The sequence below is a fragment of the Polypterus senegalus genome, chromosome 10 (genome assembly GCF_016835505.1).
Source record: "Polypterus senegalus isolate Bchr_013 chromosome 10, ASM1683550v1, whole genome shotgun sequence".
Lineage (NCBI taxonomy): Eukaryota > Metazoa > Chordata > Cladistia > Polypteriformes > Polypteridae > Polypterus > Polypterus senegalus.
Genome location: NC_053163.1, coordinates 28,040,002 through 28,063,522, shown reverse-complemented (window position 1 = coordinate 28,063,522; position 23,521 = coordinate 28,040,002). Strand labels below are relative to the sequence as shown.

Genomic DNA, 23,521 nt, shown 5'->3' with positions numbered 1-23,521 from the left:
CCCACACTAGTATTTTTACATTATTTATGAAAGTATCTCGGTTCACACTGAAATGATTGGAAACGCATATGATATAGTTGTCTGTCTATACTGGGAATGCACGCATCAAAGGAAAAATCCTTGAAGGGATAGTAATGTTGCCATCTGCAAGATTTATTGAAAAACTGTAGTGCCTGATAAATTATTTGCCTTTTCAAGTGTGGCATGATCATTGTGAGCATTGTATTTTTTAGCAAAAGGGCTAATCATGGTGTTAGGTCGTCCTTTTCTTAGGTCTCTGGCCACTAACAAATTTTTGACACGTTCACCTTTTACTACGAGGAAGCCTGACTACAGTACCCCTAACTGGTTTCGAGTAGGGCTAGCCTTTGGAAGCAGTTCAGCCATTTGGATTCTACTTATTAAGCAACACATTAATGATGTTGAAGAATACAAAAGGAGGAGTAACTTGTCATGAAGATTAAGCAGAAATGATCATGCCGTGTGTAGCCTGACCAGAAACGGCATTGAAGTGAAAGACAATAGTATGCCTTTGGAATGATGCCTGAAGATTCAAAGAGCTTTAATGTACATTATTTTAAAAATCTAAACTGTATAAAATCTTTTGCTTATAAATTGAAATAAACATATTTGTATGAAAATAAATAAAATAAATTATTTGCCTTTTGCGTATGTATTCAGCCTGTAACAGAAGACTAAAGACAGTGACAAAGGGTTAGGGCACCTTGCAACAAACTGTTTAACTGAATGTTGGAAAATGGAAAATAAAAATGTGTGTACACACAAAAATGAGTCTTCCTCTGGTTTGTGTCTTCTCAGGATGACTGCCCAAGATGGTGGCTTTTCCATTAATGAGAAACTCAGGAAAGAAGAGGCGGTTCTAGGTGGGTGGGGCCAGTAGTGACATCAGAGGTGGAGAGCTGTCAATCTTCCTTTCTGCAGAAGGAGGAAAAGAGAGGCCGTTCTCACACAGCGGCAACCCTTGGCTCAGCAGAGAATCACCATCACCCAAGTCTTTAAAGCATCTCCCATATACGCACGCCTCACAGTCACTTGACTTGATAACTTTGCAGTGTCTGCCATGTTGTATCTAAATACAATACAAGCATACAAATGTCTGATACTGAGCACTAGTACTCGTTCGTAATCATGCATAATTGCAGGTCTGGCTTGGGTTGCAGTTCTTAAATCAGCGAATCCGTTCTGATTGGGGTTTTAATTTATTCTTGCTTGCAGGCTTCAGTTCCAGTGCAATTTGATAGATGGTACGTGTCGTATGTGGTTCCTTGAAACTGGACCTGTGCAGGATTTTAGTCCAAGTAAACTTTTTTTAAAGAGAGATTTCAATATGCTAGAGCAGATTGGTCTCTGCTGACAAAGTAAAATCTAAAATAAAAAAGTAATCAAGGTGAAGAAGCTGCTTTGGGCTTTTGGGCAACATAAAATGCACAAATGAGAAACTCAATTTCCTTTTATTCCTGCTAACATTTAACCATGTTCAGAATTTAGTGAAATGTCCTTTTAAACCCAATGCTGAAAGTAGCCAACGGCGTAGAATTTACTGAAAGCTCTACGGGGTATTTCCACTATATGAAGAAATGATGCAGTGAAGCACATATTTATTGGAGAAAATGTTATAATCTAACACTAATCACTGTGTTTTTAAAAAAGCAGATGTGTCAAGCAATAATGAATCATTATAAATTTTAAACAGACTTCTGGTAAGTAAATGATCTTTGAAAAAAAGGCAGGTGCAGATTCTTATTTATACATGAAAAGACGAATCTGTGAAACACAATACACTATAATGCCACTCTATCCTCAAAGCCACATTGATTATAGAATGTAACAGAAAGCCCAGTCTGATTTATGAGTTGGTGAGAAGCAAAATCTCTTTTTTGTATTTTTAAATTAGTAATGCTTTAAGTGACAGAAGGTTGCCTTTGCCCATCCTGTTTCTCAGAATTTCAAACTTTAATTACTTGAGAAGAAAGACAAAAAAATTTAATCTGAAAAACAGTCAAACACTCGTGGTATTAGCTCCTATAGTTTTATACAAAATATATAAAAGGAAAATGTAACATATTTATAAAAACATGTCAGTAATCACCATTAATTTATTCAATTTAATCAATAGAAACCTAATTGCAAAACATCATATAATGTTTCAATACAAAAACAAATAAAAGCAGGCATGACACACTTAATCAAAAGCCAAACAGATACAAAGTCACCTAATCCATAACTAATTTGTCATCATCAATAGAACCCAACATATCCTCAATACATTCTGATAAGTATTGATTTCATTAATGAGTTTATAATAAGCAAATTCTATCTTTAATCTGTTCTTAATTACCACTTACTATTGCAGCTGTCATCATTACATTTTCGTCTTTATTCCTTCTAGATTTTAAAATAACCAAGCTGCCTATCCGAGCAAAATATTATTCAATTCTGGCAATCATTTGGAGGTAATTATGCATGAAATCGGCAGACAAAAACAGAGTAATCTCTGAAAAATCTAAATCCGTTTTCTTAAAAAGGGAAACTAGGAACATAAAAGTGGTGTCAAGCTACAGCAAAACACAAAAAACTGTTCCTCTTGAGAAGGAAAAAGACAGGAGTCAATTACACTGGTCCCATGGCAGGCCAGTGGAGAATTAGTAGCAGTAAATGGGAAGGGTTAGCATCAGGCTGTAAAAAATTATGGCAAAATCTCTATTGGAGAAAACCAGTCAAAAACAAAAAAAAATTGCCACCATATAGATTGTGGTGGGTGGCCAGGTCCCATGTCCGGCTGGGATGCCCCTTCTACATATGTCCCAGGGGAGCAACCATGGATGTCTCAGTACCTCCCCTGGGGCACTTGGTGGCAGCCTCCTTGGCTGACGATGGTGCCTCAGTTTCCCGCAGGGCTCCATGGGAGATGGAGTTCTCCCCAGCCCTGATGGGATCTGGGGTGGCAGCCAGGGGGTGCTGCATGGGTCCCTGAGCTGGTCTGGACAATCTAACTAGCCCCACCCAGAAGTGCAGTCAGAAACAGGTGATCAAGCACCTGGAACAAGGGCTAGCAACCACCACTCAGGAGCCAGAATCGGGAGGAAGAGGACGAGGTTGCCAGGGAGGAGTAGTGGTGCCAAAACGGGAGTGTTGTTGTGTTGATTTAAGTGCTTTGGGACTGTGTTGTGGTTGGAGGGTTCACGGGGAAGACGTGCCTTCCAGCTGAAGAAAAATAAAGTCTTCTTGTGTTTTTAGACGTGCCTCAGTGTGAGTCTGTGCCAGGTCGAGCACTATACAGCGTCCTAATTCAAGATGTAAAACGTGTCCTTGTATTTATGATACAGATTGTGTATTTATACCACACTGGCAACTAGAACATCGCATAACGGGATCATTTTCATGCAGATCATCTAATGTGGTCTACCTAATTCTCTGTATGAAATGTCCTGACACTGCAATGTACGTGGGATAAACTGGACAAAAGCTCCACCAACGAATGAACTTACACAGGTTCCACATTTAGCATGGCAACACAGCCGCTCACTTCAACAGTCATGGACATTCTGAGAAGGACTTTAAAGTCACTGATGTCATGGGCAACTTCAGACCACAGTAAAAGAGAAAAGAATGGGAAGTGAAACTCATGCTAAAATTGAACACATTACAACATGGTTTGTATAGAGAGAAGAGTTTTATGGCCTGATCTGAGGATTGTTTGCATCTCTCGGATTGACCCAGACAACCTGACTAGAGATCCACATTGTATGGAAAACTCATTACAAACTTACAGACTTTCTTGGACAGTCATCTTATCAAAGATCTTGACTAGACATTGTTCTCCTCACTTGCTAAATGAATCTTAGCCCAGAGAGATCTATTAATTTTTTCTATCTAAGATTTCTCCCTTAAAGGTTTTCCAATGCTGTATCTGTCCTGGTGTTTATATAAGCACAGGGAATTCCAGTTTCTGTATTCCATCTCGCCTGAAGAAGGGGCCTGCGTTACCTCGAAAGCTTGCATATTATAATCTTTCTAGTTAGCCAATAAAAGGAGTCATTTTGCTCAACTTCTCACTGCCACCATATATAAGAATGGGAATAGCTACAGAGGAAAAGGAAATGCGATCCCCAACTCTATTTTCTAAAAAAAGTGTCACACATGCATGTCAGAAGACCTTCTCATAGGCTTTGCCGAGGTATGTAATAATCTGCTGGGACAAGAGGGGGTGATATCGCTAACACTGTCATCTCCTTCTACCCCCACAATGAGGAGAAAGCACCCAACGAGGGCAACTAACTCCGCCCCTTCTAACTTAACCTCCAAAAAAGGTGCCATTTCTAGCACTAGCGACCCACCAGACAGAGCTCTGCTAATACTGTGACTCAAACCTTGGCTAATCAGGCCAGTTGGCTTATTTACTGGTTTTGATATCTCGTATAACCTTTGGTGTCCTTTGACAATAAACGGGATGACCGGATTGCCACCACAAATTTTTTCAGTTTGTAGAGATGTCATTGTTGAACTTGACCATAAAGGGTTTATAAAGTTCCTTACATGCAGGAATATTTGCAATGCACAATTTTAAATGGTCTCTCCAGAGAATGCCTTGCATGTCTTCTAGGCTATAAAATGAGCCACCTTAACGTATAAATTATATAAGATGTTCCTCAGAGAATAAATAATCTTTGATCTTTATTTGCCTGCAAGTTACAATTTTTCCATGAAGAATTATATTACTTTTCAGTATTGTGCTTCAGAAGAACCTAAAGTAATGGCCTCTCTTCACGTTTGGATTTGTCTCCTGACAGAAAGGCTGCAGATGCAGTGGATTCAAACCCCTTCACTTTCTGCTCTTTATTGTGTTGTAGATATAATTTTAGATGGATACATTTACCATTTTTGCCCATTAGTCTACACTCAATAATCCACAATGAAAAAGTCAAAACGTGTTTTCAGAAAAGTTAGCAAATGTATTAAAAATCAAAAGCCGACATCACTCATTTATACAACTATAAGTAGACCCTTTACGGTAGCAATCCAAATTGAAATGAGGTGCATCCTGTTTGCTTCAAGTTACCTTGAGATTTGTCTAAAATGTGATTGGAGTCCACCTGTCTGAAACTGAATTGATTTGACATTTTTAAAAAGACATACACCTGTGTATTTAAAGCCCCACAATTCATTCTGCTTGTCAAAACCAAGCCATGAAGTCCAAGGAAATCCCTGTGGAGCTCCTGAATTTAATTGAAATGAGGCATAGATTAGAAAGAAAACATTTCTAAAAATGTGAGTGTTCCTAGGAGCAGAGTGGCCTCAAAAAGTGTGAAATGGAAGAAGTTTGGAACAACCAGGATTCTTTCAAGAGTTGGCCATCGGGCCAAACTGAGAAACCGAACAAGAAAGACCTTAGTCAGGAAGGTGTCCAAGGATCTTATGGTCACTCCAACAGAGCTTCAGAAATTCTCTGCTGAGATGGAAAATGTGTCAGAAAGATGACTCAGATCTCAGCAGCACTCCATCAATAAGGAGCAGCCTGTTTGAAATTTAGTCTGATGAGACAAAAGTTGAACTCAGAGAGTAAAACCCTAAGCAAATATTATGTCTAATGAAAACCAGGGACCTCATGTATAACTCCGTGTGTAGAACTCGCACTATAACATGGCGTAAGCACAAAAGCTGAAATGTGCTTACGCACAGAAAAATCCAGATGCCGGAATCTGTGCGTACTCCAACTTCCATGTTCTTCCGCTACATACTGTAAATCCCGATCAGCATAAAAAAGTAACGCTCGTGCACGCTCTTTATGTAACGCCCCAACTCCTCCCAGAATTATGCCTCTTTGTTATGCAAATCAATATAAATCGCCATTAAGCGCAGCCTTCTGTGAAAAGACAATGGGAAAAGCACGGGGGAAAATAAGAATTTCAGCAAATACCAAGTGGAGGCAGAGGAAAAACATACTATTTGTACAAAAATAAACCGTGGTATAATCAACAAAATGAAGTTGATCGAGTGACATAGCGTGTTGGAGAAACTTGAAAGCTCACGTTCACAAAATCGCACAGTGCCGGAAATAAAAAAGAAGTCACATATCAAAGTCGCCGTGAATAGGTGAGTTGTAGCCCACTGTCTGAATGTCATATGAAAACTTATTAGGGTACAGAGAAAAAAGGCACACAGTGGGGAAAAAGCACGAAATGTCAACTTCAATCTCGAAATTTCCACTTTAATCACATAGTTTATTTTGTCATTAAAATAGAACATCATAAACTTCATCTTAAAATTGTTTAATTAACCAGTTTCTCAAATCACATCGTAATTAAAGTATAGCACGTTAAATGCTTTGTTTTGTATGTGATCTTCTATGTACTCTATGTGTGTGAATCACTACTTGCTTCTTAAACCGGCTCTCTTCCTCTGACAGGACACAGAATCCATTACAGTCGTGATATTACAGCTCTCTGAATAACTAAAATACTGAGATGTATACGTGATATTATTTTCATGATGATAGTTAAAGCATGTTATTAAACATGGGTTTCACGGCGCAGTGATTGTGATTATTATCACAATTATATTATTATATTCGATGAAATAATTTATTGCAGCAGTACTCATGGGTGGCTCTATGTCCAATAGAGAAAGTCCAATGTCAATATGGTATCTTATGCACAGTGGATGGCCACATCCGTTGCGGACACTGCATAGCCGCCTCGCGCTCATGACACAAGCGTTTAACTTTTGTCGAAATTTGCCGCTGCGTTTTTAGTTGTGTCGTTATTTTCTCTTTCTGTTTTATATTCAATATATATTGGCATGGCCGCCCCTGCAGTCCTTGCTTTTCTTTCCCCAAGTAACAGATCGCCACACAATCAGCTCTGTAATAGACGTTAAGCCATCTGTAAGCTTAGAGCGCAGATTTTTCAAAACGTTTAAGGAACATTGAAATATCTTCGTAGTACATGTTTAATTATTCTGTCCTTCACGCCAGTCCCAGTGAAGAATATAGATTATTTAAATGAAGTTAAAGTTTTATCTGTATAATATAATAAACATATTTTGCAGCATTACATCTTAAAAATGATATTGTCATCATATGTAAATATGCGCTTTATAAAGTGGCGCAGGTTGTGTAATATTATAACTATAGTGCAGGTTTACAGTGAGGTGATTGTACTTATAAGTACAAAAAGTTCTACAAGGAGCAATTGATTGAGCGCGTTTAAAGTTCTTGGGATGAAACTGTTTCTGAACCGTGAGGTCCGTACAGGAAAGGCTTTGAAACTTGCCGTGGCTGAGACAGCGTGTCCTTGAAGCTGTATACCGATAATTCTCTTTCCGATCAGCTGCTGCTGTGATTCACACTCAGATACAGTGATATAAATACTCTGAGTGGTGCAGTGAGAGTAATATGGAAAAAGATGATCCGCTGTGGCAACTCCTAACGGGAGCAGCTGAAAGAAGAAGGTGCAGTTAGAGTAACAACGCTAAAGCAGTTATGGTATTTGGAATACTATGGCTATTCCCTACACCATTATATTGTTAAAAGTTAATTACAATCAGATGCATTACACTAATAAACAATATGCGGTTGGTTTCAGTGTATTTATGAAGCCGCGTCAGGAAAATTAAAGAGTAACCACACAGAAACAGTAGCACTGATTTGACGCTGGGTGCTGCCAGTCTGCAAAACCGAGCGGAGAACTTGCGTACGACAAGGTATGAGGTACCGTGGAAAAGTGTGTGGCTTTACGCCAAGTTTAGGTTTTGTACATCGCGATTTGAATGTGGAAAAGTTCTTACGCAACATTTCTGTGCGTACGCACTGTTTATACATTAGGCCCCAGGCTTTGCTCATCACTTGCCTCATACCATAACTACGGTGAAGCTGAAAACTATATAAACCCGTGGCTCAACTGGGCAGATCTGACCACAGTCTGATCCCTCTTACATCCACCTACAAGTCTGTTATTAGACAACAACAGATCATTTTATCATTTGACAAGCCAGAAATTTTTGTGTGTGTTTGGGGGGCTATTGTTTATTATATTTATATTTTTTTTGAGCTTTTTTAAAGTCTTCCTTTTCCATTGAGGATAAATCTATCTATCTATCTATCTATCTATCTATCTATCTATCTATCTATCTATCTATCTATCTATCTATCTATCTATCTATCTATACTAATAAAAGGCAAAGCCCTCACTCACTCACTCACTCACTCACTCACTGACTCATCACTAATTCTCAACTTCCCGTGTGGGTGGAAGGCTGAAATTTGGCAGGTTCATTCCTTACAAAAGTTGGGCAGGTTTTATATCGAAATTCTACGCGTAATGGTCATAACTGGAAGCGGTTTTTCTCCATTTACTGTAATGGAGATGAGCTTCAACGGCGTGGGGGCGGAGTTTCGTGTGACATCATCACGCCTCCCACGTAATCACGCAGTACATAGAAAACCAGGAAGACATCAAAAAAGAGCTCAAGAAAACATGCATTATATAATTGAGAAGGCAGAGAAACAATAAGAAGCGAGCGAGTGACATATACAACCATATTCATGAGTTCTGCTACTTTGGAAACAAAGCACGATGTAAACCTACACTTTAAATTAAGTTCATAGACAGGCTGCCGCTGGCGTTTGTAATTTAGTGCCTGCCCATATAAGGTCGTCCGTCAGCGGCAATCCAATAGCAAACTGCCACGGGTAAATATTCACGGGTGAAGGACTGTGCTTATGGAGAGGAAGATGAGATGGTCAGGGTGGTGTTTGACACAAACTCAGCGAAACTGCGAGAGAAAGTTTTAAGTGCCAGGACTAAGGTAACATTAAATACAGCCATGGACATAGCACGAGATGGCACCAGCACAGCTGGGAACCTTCGATGCATGTACACCGAGTGGCTCACGTGAACTGACGCAGTGCACAGATAAAAGCAACAGTTCCAAAGAGCTGAACAAAACCAATTACACAATTGAAAAGGCAGCAAAAATATGAAGCGCTCATACATACAAGCATATTCATAAATCCAACTACTGCGGAAACAAAGCACACGTTGGAAAAAGTCAATGTCCCGCTAAAGGAAGACAGTGTAAAAAAAACCCGTGCATGCAGTGTGTCAGGTCTCAGATAAAGAAGAAGACGAGCTGTTTATTGATGCAGTAAGAAACGAATCGATGAATGAAACCTGTCATCTTTACAACGATTGACAAACACGGAATGTAACTTGAACACAACACATCCTACAAATACGAACCTGATTGAAAGAAATAATGATAATCAAATCCTTGATGACAGCAACACTCAGTAACACTCACAAAACAAATACTGTATATTGACAGTCATGTTACGTTATTTTTAAAATGTTCCCTTTTCTTTTCTAGCTTTTTAACACACTACTTCTCACTGCGATACGCGGGTATATATATATGTATATATATATAACCCGATCTACATACTCGAATAATGGATACTTTATTCGCCATCAATGATTGTTTTGGTAAAGCCATACTCAGTGTATTCATTAGATGAACGGTAAAAAAGTAAGGCGAGGCGAGGATGACTTATTGAGGCATGCAGGCTGTAGTGCGCGTCAACTCTATCTGAATTGCGCGATCACATTTGAAAAATATATCTTTTCAAGTTCTATTTAGTCCATATGTGTCAAACTCAAGGGCAGGGCCACATCCGCCCGCGTAATTATATCCGCCCGAGATCATTTTATATACTGTATTATTGTTATTAATGGCCGGGTATATGAAGCGCTGGTAACACAATAAACTACAGATCCCATAATGCAGCGCTTCAGCTGCCTTGCCGAACACTTACCGCTTAATCAAGTCTACCTTATGATGCTGCAAGTTATTGCGAAGCTAGCTCACACGATGCTGAAGAGAAAAGTTGATTCTGAAAATAGAGCCTTTAAAACTCGATGGGAGGCTGAGTATATGTTTACTGAACCCGTGTGTCTCATTTGTGGAGCTAATGTGGCTGTAATTACAGAATTTAATCTAAGACGGCACTATGAGACAAAACATCAGGGTAACCTGAATGCAATGCAGAAGATACAGAAAGCAGAAGAATTAAATAAGAATCTGACACTTCAGCGGACGTTTTACCCGTGCACAATCACAAAGTGATTTCAATTGAAGCTGCTTTTATGGGAGACACAACCACTTGCCCCACTTTCCCTGTTGCCAAGTAATGTTAAACCAAGTCGTCACTACGGTGTTCCCAAATCGCACTTTGCTGATAAACTGAGCGCACTGAGTTTGCACGGCGCTTTGGTGACTTTGAAGAACAAAAAGTCCGTCTACATGCGGCTCGAACCTTGTGCATGTTTGGTAGCACATATCTGTGTGAGAAGCTCTTCTCAGTGATAAAGACTAACAAAACAGCACACAGGAGTCGCCTCACTGATGAGCACCTGCAATCCATCCTGAGAATCTCCACAACACAGAACCTCACACCAAACAGAAACGAACTTGTGCCAAAAAGATGCCAGGCGTCCAGCTCTAAAATGACATATGAGCAAAGACAACTGAATGATTTGATTTGTTATTGCTGAAAGGAACACATTTTATTTATATTTCCAGGTTTTGTTATGCAGCATGTTCATATTTTAATTTGTATAATTTTGACAGGATATATTTTTATGGAGAGCAAAATCTTTTGGGATATTTAAAATCTAAGTTTATTTTTTATATAAAATTACATAAGAGTAAAGAAATTTGAATGTTTGTTCTTTTAACGTTTACTTTATTTCTAACTTGTATAATTTAGACAGGATATATTTTTATGGAGAGCAAAATATTATAAGTTGTTTAAGGTTTGAGTTGATTTATTCAGGAATAATATTCCTGTCTGTTTTACCATTCCTACCAAAGATATTTCTGTCGACTAAATAAAAATTCCTTCTATTTAAAATTTAAATAGAACTTGAACAAATACGATAGTTCATAATATCCACGCAGACTTGCACGTAAGAGCGGGAGTTATCTGTTTTAACAAGCAGCGTATTGCACTGATACGAAATAGCTGTGTGTGTATATATGTAGATATGTATGTATATATATATGTAGATATATATGTATGTATATATGTGTGTGTGTATATATATGTGTATATGTATAGATATGTATATATATATGTTTGTGTGTGTGTGTAAATATATATATATTTATATTTATATATATATATATATATATATATATATATGACAGCAACACTCATCACTCACAACAGTGACAAAACAATTACATTGACAATCATGTTACGTTATTTTCTAAATGTTTGCTTTTCTTTTTCATTGCTTCTTTAACACACTACTTCTCCGCTGCGATGCGCGGGTATTTTGCTAGTCTATAATAAAATTAAAATCCATCTACATTACCTACTAAACTAATATTAAAATCTATCTATCTATCTATCTATCTATCTATCTATCTATCTATCTATCTATCTATCTATCTATCTATCTATCTATCTATCTATCTATCTTCTACACACTCATTCAGTACAGCGAGTACTTTCGCCAGGGTGCCCAAACTTTTCTGACAGTTGTTGATTTACATTTTGTTAAATTATCCAGATGTTGTCTAACGGTAATAGAGTCATATCTAAACAGGACCTTCAAATATCCAAAACTTGAAGTTACTAAAGATTTTTTATCTTAAATATTTAGTGCCTCATAAAAGCTTCTATGTTTCTGGAACTACAGGAAAAAATAGCCTGCAATGAGAGATGATCTATTGAGAGATTTTTTAAATATTTAATCTTCTTTTTCTTCTTTTGGGTGCTCCCATTTAATGGTCGCCACAGCAGTTCATCTGTTTCCATCTCTTCCTGTCTTTATTCCCTGCCACACCGACTGCCTTCATGTCCACCCTCACCACATCTTGACCTTCCTCTTTCTCTGTTGCCTGGCGCTTCCATCCCCAATATTATTCCTGATGTACCCTCTCATCTCTGCTCTGCATGTGCCCAAACCATCTCAATCTCTCGTCTCCTCTCCTGCTTGGTCACCAAACTGTCATCCCTGTGTTGTCCTTCTAATGTACTCATTCCTAATCTTGTCTACCCTCATAACTCCTAATGAAAATGGTAGCATCTTCATCTCTGCCACTTTCAGCTCTGCCTCCTGTCTGTTTGTCAGTACCACCTTCTCCAAACCATACAGCATAGCTGGTCTCACTTACCGCTTTATAGACCTTCCTGTTAACTCTTGTAGATCACTCCTGCCACTCTTCTCCACCCAGTCCACCGTGCATTCTCTTCTTCATCTCGCTGCAGCGCTCTCTGTTGCTTTGGACCGTTGAACCCAAGTAATTAAATTTGTCTACCTTCACTGCCTCTGCTCCTTACCCTTCCACCACCTTCCCTCTCATTCATGCACGTGTCCTCCATCTTACACCTACTGACTCTCATTCCCCTTCTGTCCAGTGCCTACCTCCACCTCTCCAAGCTCGCCTTAACTAGCTGTCTACTCTCACTACAGATCACAATGACATCTGCAAACATCATAGTCCACAGAGACTCCTGTCTGACCTCATCTGTCAACTTCTCCATTATATTTTTAAAATATTTAATACTATATAATTAATGTGTATACCTATAACTGTTTTGTCTTGGCCGTGTTTCTCCTTTCTGCTATAAAAATGTGCTGGCTTGCATGCATATTTATTAAGAAAATTGTGAGCATCACCAACCCCCCTTCCTCCCCCAACCACATGACAACACCAGTCCCCTTAGCATCACACTGTCAACCAAATGTGACACCACTACCTGGGAATGACCTGACAATGCCTGAGTGACCTGGAGGCAGGCAAAAGGAGCTTTTAAATCTTAAGTGATTTAGAATGGAGATCACATGTGGGGGGCGGGTGGGGGCAGAGAAAGATCATTAAATAAGACAGAACAGAGGGTCAAAGACAGAGGTTAATTTCAATGTGAGAATCTGCTCTCACGGTAGACAGGATGGGTGATCAGCACTCAAACTGGATTCAGAGTGGCAGCAATTAGCTTCAGCAGGTCACTTGTTACAAAATCCCAATCTCTGCAGTCTCTGTGAGCACATGGCTACGGGCAGATTGGGTTAAAATTAGAAGAGAATTTTGAGAGGCTGCAGTGCTCGCCTCAGGGAGAGATGGAAAGTCACAGCAATGGCTGGTGAGACTAAGAGAGTCACTGCTTGAAGAGCAGCTTATGAGCGCTCATGGACTGCTCAGTTTGAAACCAGTGGGAAAGCATGAAAGTTAGAAAGATTGAAAATTCTCTGCATGACTTAGTTTGGGGAGTTATGCCAAGAAAGAAAGACTGATAGAAAGAAAGATGACTTTTAATAGACACATTTTTCTTTTACAGTAAATGTATTCATTGTTGGCTGACAGTGACATTAATGAATGAAAGAAACATTATGTAACTGAGTACAAAGCATTTGTTAGTAAAGCTATGGGTATAGTTGTACTGTAAACTAAATTTATTTCTGCATATTTTCTGTCATTATGTTTTTAAGGAGATGAATAAAAAACTCAATGTTAGAAAAAACATTCTAATGTGCACATTTAAGCAACGAAACAAAGTGATATCTGAAACAATTCATGCAGCTGAACTGATTGTTAAACCTATTAAAGAAGGTATTTAAGGAAATAATCTGTGTGATAGATAGATAGATAGATAGATAGATAGATAGATAGATAGATAGATAGATAGATAGATAGATAGATAGAGACACACAGAAGTGCAAACAACACACGATTTCTTAATTTTGTTTCCTTCTCAGGACAGAATTCACAAATCACCACAATATTACAGCTCAGTCCTTTTCTTTTATTCTGTCTCTCTTTCTCTCTCATTCTTTCTCTCTTCTGCCGCCTCGACTCCTCTCCCACAAGCTTTGTCCAACTTCCATCTGACTCTGGCTCCTCAAACAGAGTGAGGTGGCCTTCTTTATAGTGGTGCTCCAGGGTGTGGCGGAAGTGATGCATGGGCACTCGGACCCTCTTCTGGAAGCACTTTCAGGTGCGGCAGAAGTGCTCCAGTCCAGGGCTCTGGAGCTGTCCAGGCTCTCCCTGGTGATGGGCACAGGCCCCAGCATGGTTGAGCTTGCAAGCTCCCAGCCTGTGGTCCCAATGCAATCCAGAGAGGTTGCCCTCTCATGTTCATGAACATGTCCTATCCTCCAGTTCTTCCATTACATAGGTGTTTCAGGCGGGTAAGGAGCTCAGCTGTCTGCCTAGATAGATAGATACCTGGCCAGCTCTACAGGTCTTGACAGACTGTGTATAATGTCTTCACTGGTCCTGCACTTGAATATACAGTAATTGAAATAGGTGGACAGATCTCTCATACAGTATACAGTATATGCATGAGGTTTATGTTCTGCTGACTGAAGTTTTTATCCTCCTCTTCTATACTATCAACTGGCCATGTTAGGTTCCATTTATGTTTATCAGTTTGGTCTTGCTTGGTTTTATAGTTTCTTTACACAAATATTTGTCTTTATGTGTTTTCATTATGTTATTAATGGTTTGTAAAATGGTAATCAGATTTAGAAACAATAGAAACACTTTTGATGAGTATGCACCATTCAACCTAACCTTAACAAGTTTTAAACCATGTGTAAGAGCCATTTGCTAGTTATTTATGTTATATGAATGTTTTACTAAATATTAGGGCATAATCTATGGGAAGTTCCTATAATCCCCATAAATTGAATTGAATTGGTATATTCTAACTATTTCTCGCCTCACTGACTAAACAGTATTCTTAGTTTGTGATCAGCCTTGCCATGTGTAAGGCATAGAGGGCACATAGTTTTAAACCGTGCCTTGTGCACAAGTTTTTGTGTGTCAAATAACATGAAAGACAAAGCACTTAATTGTATGTGCTGCACCATACGTTTCAAGCATACAGAAGAAGAAGTAAAGAATCTTTAAGTAAAGAAATAACTAAACTTTTACAAGAAAAGCAAAGTTTAGAGAAGATACATGTGTGTAACAGGTTTTTTCTTTATTCTTGTGTGGATTGTTTGCTTTGAATTTTAACTAAATATTTCAAAATGAACTTTTGGACTGAGAGATTTCTTTCTGCATGCATCTTACCCGTGCTTGAACTCGCCTCATAGTCCTGCGGCTACACCATCCTTCTGTGTTCTTCTTGAGCTTGTTTAAAGTAACAGTCTTGATCCATTGTACTAATTCTATTTAGCATTTCAAACACTTCCATCATATCACCTCTTAATCTCCTTTTGGTTAAACGGTAGAGGTTTAGCTCCTTTGGTCTTTCCTCATAACTCATCTCCTGCAGTCCTGGAATAGGCCGAGTCACTCACATTTGGACTTCTTCTAGTGCTGTTATGTCTTTCTTGTAACCTGGAGACAAACAGTGTACACAGTACTGCAGATGAGGCACCACTAGTGTGGTATATAACTTAAGCATAACATCTCTTCTCTTTTACTCCACACATCATGATATATAACCTTGTATTCTGTTAGCCTTCTTAATGATCTTTGTACACTATATAGATGTTGATAGTAACACGTCCACTATGAATCTTATTTCCTTCTCATACTTTCAATTTTCGGACTACCTGTTTTTTATTTGAACCTTACATATCTACATCCTACATGTAATAGTTCACATTAACTTACATTACATTTCATCCGAGTCTGTATGCTGTCCAAGTCCCACTGTTATGATTCCACAGATTCTAGATTATCTGCCAATCCACCTAGCTTGGCATCATCTGCAAAATCACCCAGCCTGCTGTTTAAATTCCTATCCAAATCATTTATGCGTGTCTGGGAGACCCCCGACAAGCTCAACTGAGGTAAGCAGAACCACACCAAACTGAGAGGGTGACGCTGTCACTATCAGCATCCCATCCTTTCTGCAAAGCCTAGGGAAAACACTCACTGAGGGCTCTCCCGCCCAACTGTGACTTCCGGAACAAGTCCCATCCCTACTGGCTGATCCGCCATATAAACCCACGGCACAGAAAGGCCTGGACCTGAGTCCGCTAAGAGCCAGCGACATGTACCAGAGAAGAGAGACAGCAGCGAGGAAGATAGCCTGCAGGGCTGACCTTGAGTTAGTCTTTTTGCCTTTTTATTTTTGTATTATTAAATGGGGTCACTGGGGTAGTACCCCAACATTTCTCCCGGCTTCTGAGTACTACCTTGCTCCTGGCTACCATGTGTATTAAAAATTGCAATGGCTTTGGCACTGACCCCCGAGGGATGCCACTTTTAACATCGCTGAATTCTGAAAAGGTTCCTCACAACACAATTCTCAGCCTGTGTTCTAGCCTTTGTTGCGCCCATCTACACACAGTACATGGACATCTTGCACCCTTCTACATACTATGCCTGAACTTATTATTACATTATTTAGTTTGATTCCCAACTTCTCATTATCAAATGCTTTCTGAAAGTCAACTAAAATTGATTTGGTTGTTTCATTGCTCTGAGCCTGTATTGAGTGAAAAGTGCCGTACAAATAAGAAAACAGTTCAGTATGGAAGAGAAGAGGAGCTAAAAAAACAGGATCATCCATCGGTATAGGAAATGTTTGGAAACTGTAATTTCTGCCAAAGAAAATGTGTTACTAAATACTGATTGACAGATTGCACTTTTTCATATGCCACATTTGCTGTTTTATTATTTTAATCAGCTACGTTAAGCGTATACACAGTAATTATACATTAAATATGCACAACTATGTAATTTATTATTTTGTACAGCACACAGTTTACTAAAAGATTCAGTAAAATATGCAAACTAACCAGAGTGCCCAATCTTTACGACTGTATTGCTGATTGAATAGGCAAACTCACCCGCAACTGAAGAGGGAGAATTTGAAATTCCTCCCAATTGTGGTTTTACTTCTTGACTGAGCCTCAGGCATCCAAAATTTGAACTCTTTACCTTGTGGTCTAGCCAAATGCAAATAACTCAAGCTATCTCTGGGCAACTCTGCTTGTTGTATCCCAGCTGGAGGACATTTGGATTTGGCTCATCTTTGCCTGTTGCCAAGTAACAATTGCAGAAAAATTAAGTCATTTAGATTTTTCTCACTGAGTTATTGACCAGGCAAAAGAACAAAACTAAAAAGCTGCAAGAAACTTTGAACCTTAACAGTGTATTTATATACATACAGCACAGTTCATGAGATTATGAGATAAAGAATAAAATAAGAATTATGAAATCATGCAGGATTGCTTAAGAGATGTCTAGGAAATATGACACAATTAGTATGACAAAGGGCAAAGGATGCTACTGCAATAGATCTTCATAGGAGAGACCCAGTGCAGTAGAGGATGTCTGGCATAAACAAGGGGTGACAAGGGGCAGTAGAAGAGTAATAAGGCATGGGTTTCAGTACAAAAAGAGAATGGCATAGCCAGGAGGACATATACAATCTTTTCCCTGCATGGCAGAACACATGTCTGGGTTGCATGACCCCCTCCAAAAGAGTGTAAGTAAGTCCAAGAAGTAATGGCAGCAGTGTACACCACACCATCACAAGTAAAAATAAATGGGAATGTTCTAGGAACATGGGAACTCATTGAGAGATCTGACTCTTTAATGGCAACTAAAGGCAAGTGTTCAGGAATAAGGGGGTCACCTGAAGAGGTTTAGAGCCTGGTGTTCATGTAGCAAAAACTAGGGCGTACCTAATTTAATTTGGGCCTGGCTGAAAGTGGTGAAGGGACAGGGTGTACGACATCATAGCCATAATCACTTTAGCTTTAGAGTTGCTAGGTGAGTTAAACCAAAAGCCTCGTGGTGGTCTGGGTTAACTTCACATCCTTTGGCATCTTAAACCCAGAAACGTCATAAGGGAGACACCGCACAATAGGAAACAAAAGAAATAAATTGTGTGTTGTTTGCACTTGTGTGTGTCTTTGTGCCTGTCTGTGTTGAGGTTAGGGTTTTGAGGCTTTCACACTATCTATCTATCTATCTTATCCTGCATACTATACTTAAATCTATCTATCTATCTATCTATCTATCTATCTATCTATCTATCTATCTATCTATCTATCTATCAGATTATCCCCTTAAATAACTTCTATAATAGGTTTTACAATCAGTTCAACTTCTCCCAAATGAAGCTTCCTAAAACCCCATTTTTCCTACAAAAAACAATAAAAAAAGCCCAATTGGGCTAGGAAACTATTGACCAGACAACATTGTGTGTAGTGTGCTTGATTAAATCTTATGATTGGGCTGTCATAAGATTGACAGAATTTCTGTCATGTCAGAAATTTCAGTTGTCTGTCTTGTGTGAGCAGTCTCACCAACTGAATGTCTGTAATTTTTCCAAAATTCAATATGCAGCAAAGGTCGTTAAACCCTTTCATATCATTCACCTACTGTATATAACAAGTTGAAAAGAAATGAGCATTCATTAAAAATTACAGTTACTTCAATAGGACAGTTAGATGACATATTGAATTTGACTTTGAGCAGAACAATTGTATCAGTAGTGAGAAGTGATTGGCATTGTTTTTCTGTATGTTGTAGTGTAGCGGCTAGACATTGGGTATCATCGTGCCCATTGTCACTTTTTATATAGTAACACACTTACAACAAAATGGTCAATTACAAAAGTATCTTACATAGATTACGTACCTTGAATTGTCTTTGTAAAATAGACATATCGAACTGTCTATGCCTTTTCAACTATCTGTGTATCCAGTTATGCCATTTTCTTTTCTTTGCATTTTCACAGTGAATGGCAGCAACAGTCAGCAATGCAGATCTTTTCTTTGTTACCATTTTGAGAAGAATTTGGCCATATTGATTTTTGAATAGGTAAAGCTTTCTTGCAAAATATCAAGGGGCTGGGCCATGATCACATATAGTCTGAACAGCCACACGGTGACATGTCAATCGGACCAAATGCAGTTTGAGCACATATAACACTGGTGATTCTATGGTCAAGCGTGAGTACTCACTTGAGCACAGATTCTGAAAATCACACAGGGTATGCCAACAAAAATGCTTTAGATAGAGAAACAATTTTGTTACAAGAGGGAAACATTTTAAGAAAGAAACCAAAAACCAGTCTAACAGGAGGAGACCTAACTCTGTGGGTGTTGATCCCATGTGGGACGGTTTATTCCTTTCCCCACCAAACCAACACCAAGAGCTCTTTTTCCCACTCTTGTGAACTAATGACACAAAAGGGGTAAACATGCCTGGATTTCACTGATCTGCCTCAAACATAGACCTAACACCATGCATCCTGGCCCAAACTCAAAATGCAGGCTTCAAGGCCTGTATTGGCCCAAAATGGCGCTCAGCATTTTAAAAGTTAATAATACTATAAACACCAAAAAATTACACAAAAATGCCCTTCAAGGAGTAGGTGTTACATTTTAAACAGGCTCCTTTGGAGCTGGGGTTCAACTGTCACGTTTATGGCTATTTTGTTTTTTATATTAATGGTATGGATTATTTAGTTTCTGTATGTCAGTATATCTTCTGCTATGTTCCTTGTGTTTTGTGGGTGGTCCCCTGAGAATTGAAGCCACCTGACTATCACTTCAATGCCTTCACTTCACTATCAGCCTTATAAAGGATGATGAATACCTTCAGTCCTTTGCGGTTCATTAAATGCACCAGGTGAGTGGTGAGCTCTTTCTGTGATTACTTTGTGTTTTGTGATATTACTGGAATTTTTTTTGACATTATGTTCTTTTCTGACTTCATATTCTAGAATTGTGTATTAGGACTTTAATTGCCTCTGGATTATCTTTGCAGGCAGCTCCTTTTATGTCTTGTGCCTGTTGGAGCTTAATTTTTGCTCGAGAGCCTTTTTTGTGAACATATTTATTTTGTATTATTTATGAAGATTCTTTGTTGCCCTCTTTGTGACTAGCTAGGGTTTGACAGTTTCCCACTCTAGTTGGCATTTTTGAGTAATTACGGTATTCTGGTGCTTAGAAACTCTCCAGTTAATAACAACAGGGAAATCATAAACCTTTGACTTATGCAAAACAGTCCTTATTTTTTAAAGAATTTACAAAATAACAGGAAAATATTAAAAGGGAAAAACAAGGAAACAGGGCACACATAAGGCAAAAGAGGTCTGCTTTAAAAGGTAACCCAAGTCAAACAAGACCAGTCCATAATCCTGTGTATCTGAGTCCAAAACAGAACAAAAGAATCCTCAAAAACCAGAAAAGTATCTCTACAATTTTTAATGCCAATCTGGAGGATCAAATCCTCTGCCTGGAATATACAGCTGAATGTCATGGTTGTAGGAGTATTACCATGGGGAAAACTTCACTTCCCAGCAGCCCAAGCGAGTTACCCACACAGGATAATGGGAATGGAAGTAGGGGCTGCTGGGGACAAAAGAGGCCAGCGGGAAAGCTGAAGTTGGAAACCTGACGGAGCAACAGGAGATCAGTGTTTTTGTGTATCCTGTCCAACGTGTCATCTAAAATGTCAGGTGTGTCCTGGAACGTTTCACGTTAGATGAATGGACTGCCTCGTGCCTGCCTGTCGTGTTATAGTGGTGGATTAATTGTCATCCGTCTTCAAAAGGAGCACTCCTGGAAATCTCATCCCTCACCACTTCGGACTACCAGTAGGACTGTTTTACTCATTTATTACGGAAGCTGTTCTCAGGATTCTCATCTTCACACCATATCATTTCGCCTGTTTTTGCTGTATTGGACTGTATAAGGACATTGTCTTGAGTGTTTATTGTTGTGGATTGTTTGTGTTTATTGTACATCACCGTAAGGGGACCGGTGTGGGATTATTTACCGTGTAGTTAGATTTCGTTTATTGGTGTTTAATACATTCTTTAATTGTTTAATTACCTGTCGTTTTTTGTCTCTGCTTGTGAGTGTGTGCGGGTCGAGCCAAGCCTGGGAACATCCCCGGAATCTCCACCAAAAAAATAAATAAATCACAGTCTTTTCGACATTGTGAATCTCAGCGGCACTGGACTGCTACTTGATGACCCTTCTCTCTGAAGCATAGTCTTAAGGGGATCAAGCATATAACTGAATATCTTTGTACAAAACTGAAAATACACATATAAATAATGAGCGAACAAAAAATATTCAAAAAAGCATAAACATCATATGCACAATTAGGACATATAAATAACAACAAAAAGAACACAATAAATTAAACTGCATTTAATCCAGTGTTGTAACCTTGATAAAACTGTACTCGTCTGCTTTAACTGACCATTTCTCTTGAGAGTTGAGCCTTGGGTCCAAACACTCCTCTACAATGACCCCATCCATAAAGGGTCTTTTAAACCACACAGGGGCTCACTCCTGAACAAGCCCCAGAGTTTCTTCCTGCATAGGGATGACCCTACATTTGCTCCAGCAACACTAAACTAGAACTTGCCCTTTTGGATGTTTTAGCTCTGTAACCCTGTGGCCTCTTTTTATTAGATATGCAGCCTTGTCTTTCAAAGGAAGAGCTTGGCATCGGCGTAGGCGATCATTGCACACTTCTGTAAATATCTCTTACTTGTGTTGGGCTTTCTGCCTTTTGCCATTCTGATGTGTCCAGGACACATTTGGAGCGTAACATCTCTATGCTTCCTCTGTGAAGGACATCTCCACATGGTTGCTGATCTTCATTGGCATTTACCCTTGCTCCTTGCCTAACCCTTTTCATTTGTGTCTCTTTTTCACCTACCTTGAATGCTTGTTCTTCCTTTTCTTTATTGTAAAAATTATTAAAATATAAAAGAGCGTTGTTCATCTGAAAGGAAGGAGGTTTATGATTGTGCTCTCCCCTGAAAGATTTTTGGGTGTTTTGAAGTTACTGATGTCTGATCCCCATTTTAGACCTGTGCAGGTGGAAAGCCTGCCGTCTGAGTATGAGGTTGTTATGAGATGTTCACCTTGAGATTTCTTTCTCTTAGAAATAATTCTTCTAAGCAAAGGTATATTTGGGAATTTAGGTTTCTTTATGTTTGGTACATTTCTGCGCAGTTACTGATCATAGTGATTATTTATTTCAATGTCATTTTGTTGTTCCATAGGGGTGCTTCCATGCTGCCACATTGTTTCTGGTGGCCATGGACTGTGGTCTTTCATCATTAGTACAAATCCTTAAGTTGTGAAGATTCATTTAATATTGTTAATTTCAATAAAACACTGAAACAAACGTAGTGTGAATATTTCTCTCGAATGTCTGGTTTCTGTTTTTTGTTTCTGATTAGTGATGATGCTTTGATGCAGTAGGTTTCATCATCTTGGTTTCATCTTGTTTCTGGTTTAGACTATATCTCATCTCCCGGTCCTCTTTGAGCTTTTGGGCAGAATAGGGGTAAGGTCTGCTTCTGTAGCCCAGAATGAATGATACTCTGGTCAGGTTTTCTTAATCTTAAGGGCTGATCACCTTTTTTGGATATTTTATTGTTGCTGAACTCAACATAGTAAACGTCATCTCTATTCTTGTGCTAGGCACTATCTTCTAAAGGCCAGATCTCAAGAGCAACTCCCAAATGCCCATTCTACCTTAGAGACAGCAGAATCCCACATGTTTCTCTTCCTGCACATTGTGTGCTCTAGCGTTCTGTAAGATCCTGATATGCTCACTGCTACTTTACAGTTCCTTTACTCCTAGCCCTTCTTGAGGGGCATAGTGGGGTTAATCGGCCCTTAGCCATGCCTTCTCTTCATGCTTGAATGCTAAGCCATAACCTTGTTGGATGCTGCCCTTTTCTGTGTCCACACCTTATTTACTTATATGGAACTTTATAATACACTAGCTATGTAAGCTTGTGCTGTAAAAACCCTGCTGTCCTAGAAACCATTGAAATCGTCAGAAAAAAATGAAATGTAGAGATGTCGGGTAATTGAAAGGAACTACTTTGGGCATCTCTCTCCTAGGAGGTTTTGTTTTGCTGACGTGATCATCTCGCTGTGTATTTGCTACGGAAGGAAAAGTAAAAGGGATATCGTTTTGCCGATGTTAGCAGCTAAGCGACTTTGTCTTTCTTCTGAGGATTCATTCTGCTGATGTGCTGTCCTTGCTTGTGTTATCAGTGGCTGAGCGAGTTTTCTATTTTCTCAGAGATGGAGCCCTTACCCCGAATCTACCTCTCACTTCCGGGCCGGACAGACAGACACACACACACTTCCATGCGTAGACGTTAAGATTTATACAATTATACAATACAATTGTTATTTACAAGTAAATAATACTCACCTAATCCCAGGTACTGGATATTTTAAAAAGGCATGAAGAATGCTACCAGTAACTTTCACATTTAGTTAAAAGTATAGTTCTAAGAAAAAAAAGAAAAATTCTTCCTTTTGTCCTTTTCAAAAGCAGTTTTCTCATTTATCTTTTACAATTTAGTTTCAAGTTGCCATGTGATTGACCTTGTCAAAGACTGATGACTTGAAAACTTGTGTTAGACCTCCAGAACTCCAAAGAAATGGCTTTATGTCAGCTAATGGAGTTCTAAATGCCTTTACTTCTCTGGTATTTGGTGTGGTGATTAATGTCTGCTTGTATCTTT

At 39.0% G+C, this 23,521-nt stretch overlaps 1 protein-coding gene across 1 annotated transcript in view; it reads left to right on the top strand.

Annotated features, from left to right (window-relative positions):
* The first annotated feature begins 247 nt into the window (after positions 1 to 247).
* Positions 248 to 23,521, top strand: part of LOC120538139 (NADH dehydrogenase [ubiquinone] 1 subunit C1, mitochondrial-like) — a 76,777-nt gene continuing 53,503 nt past the window's right edge. Inside the window, exons 1-2 of the mRNA XM_039767576.1 lie at positions 248 to 443; positions 2,411 to 2,474. Coding sequence (XP_039623510.1) covers positions 248 to 443; positions 2,411 to 2,474 — 260 coding nt within the window. The remainder of the gene's footprint in view (positions 444 to 2,410; positions 2,475 to 23,521) is intronic.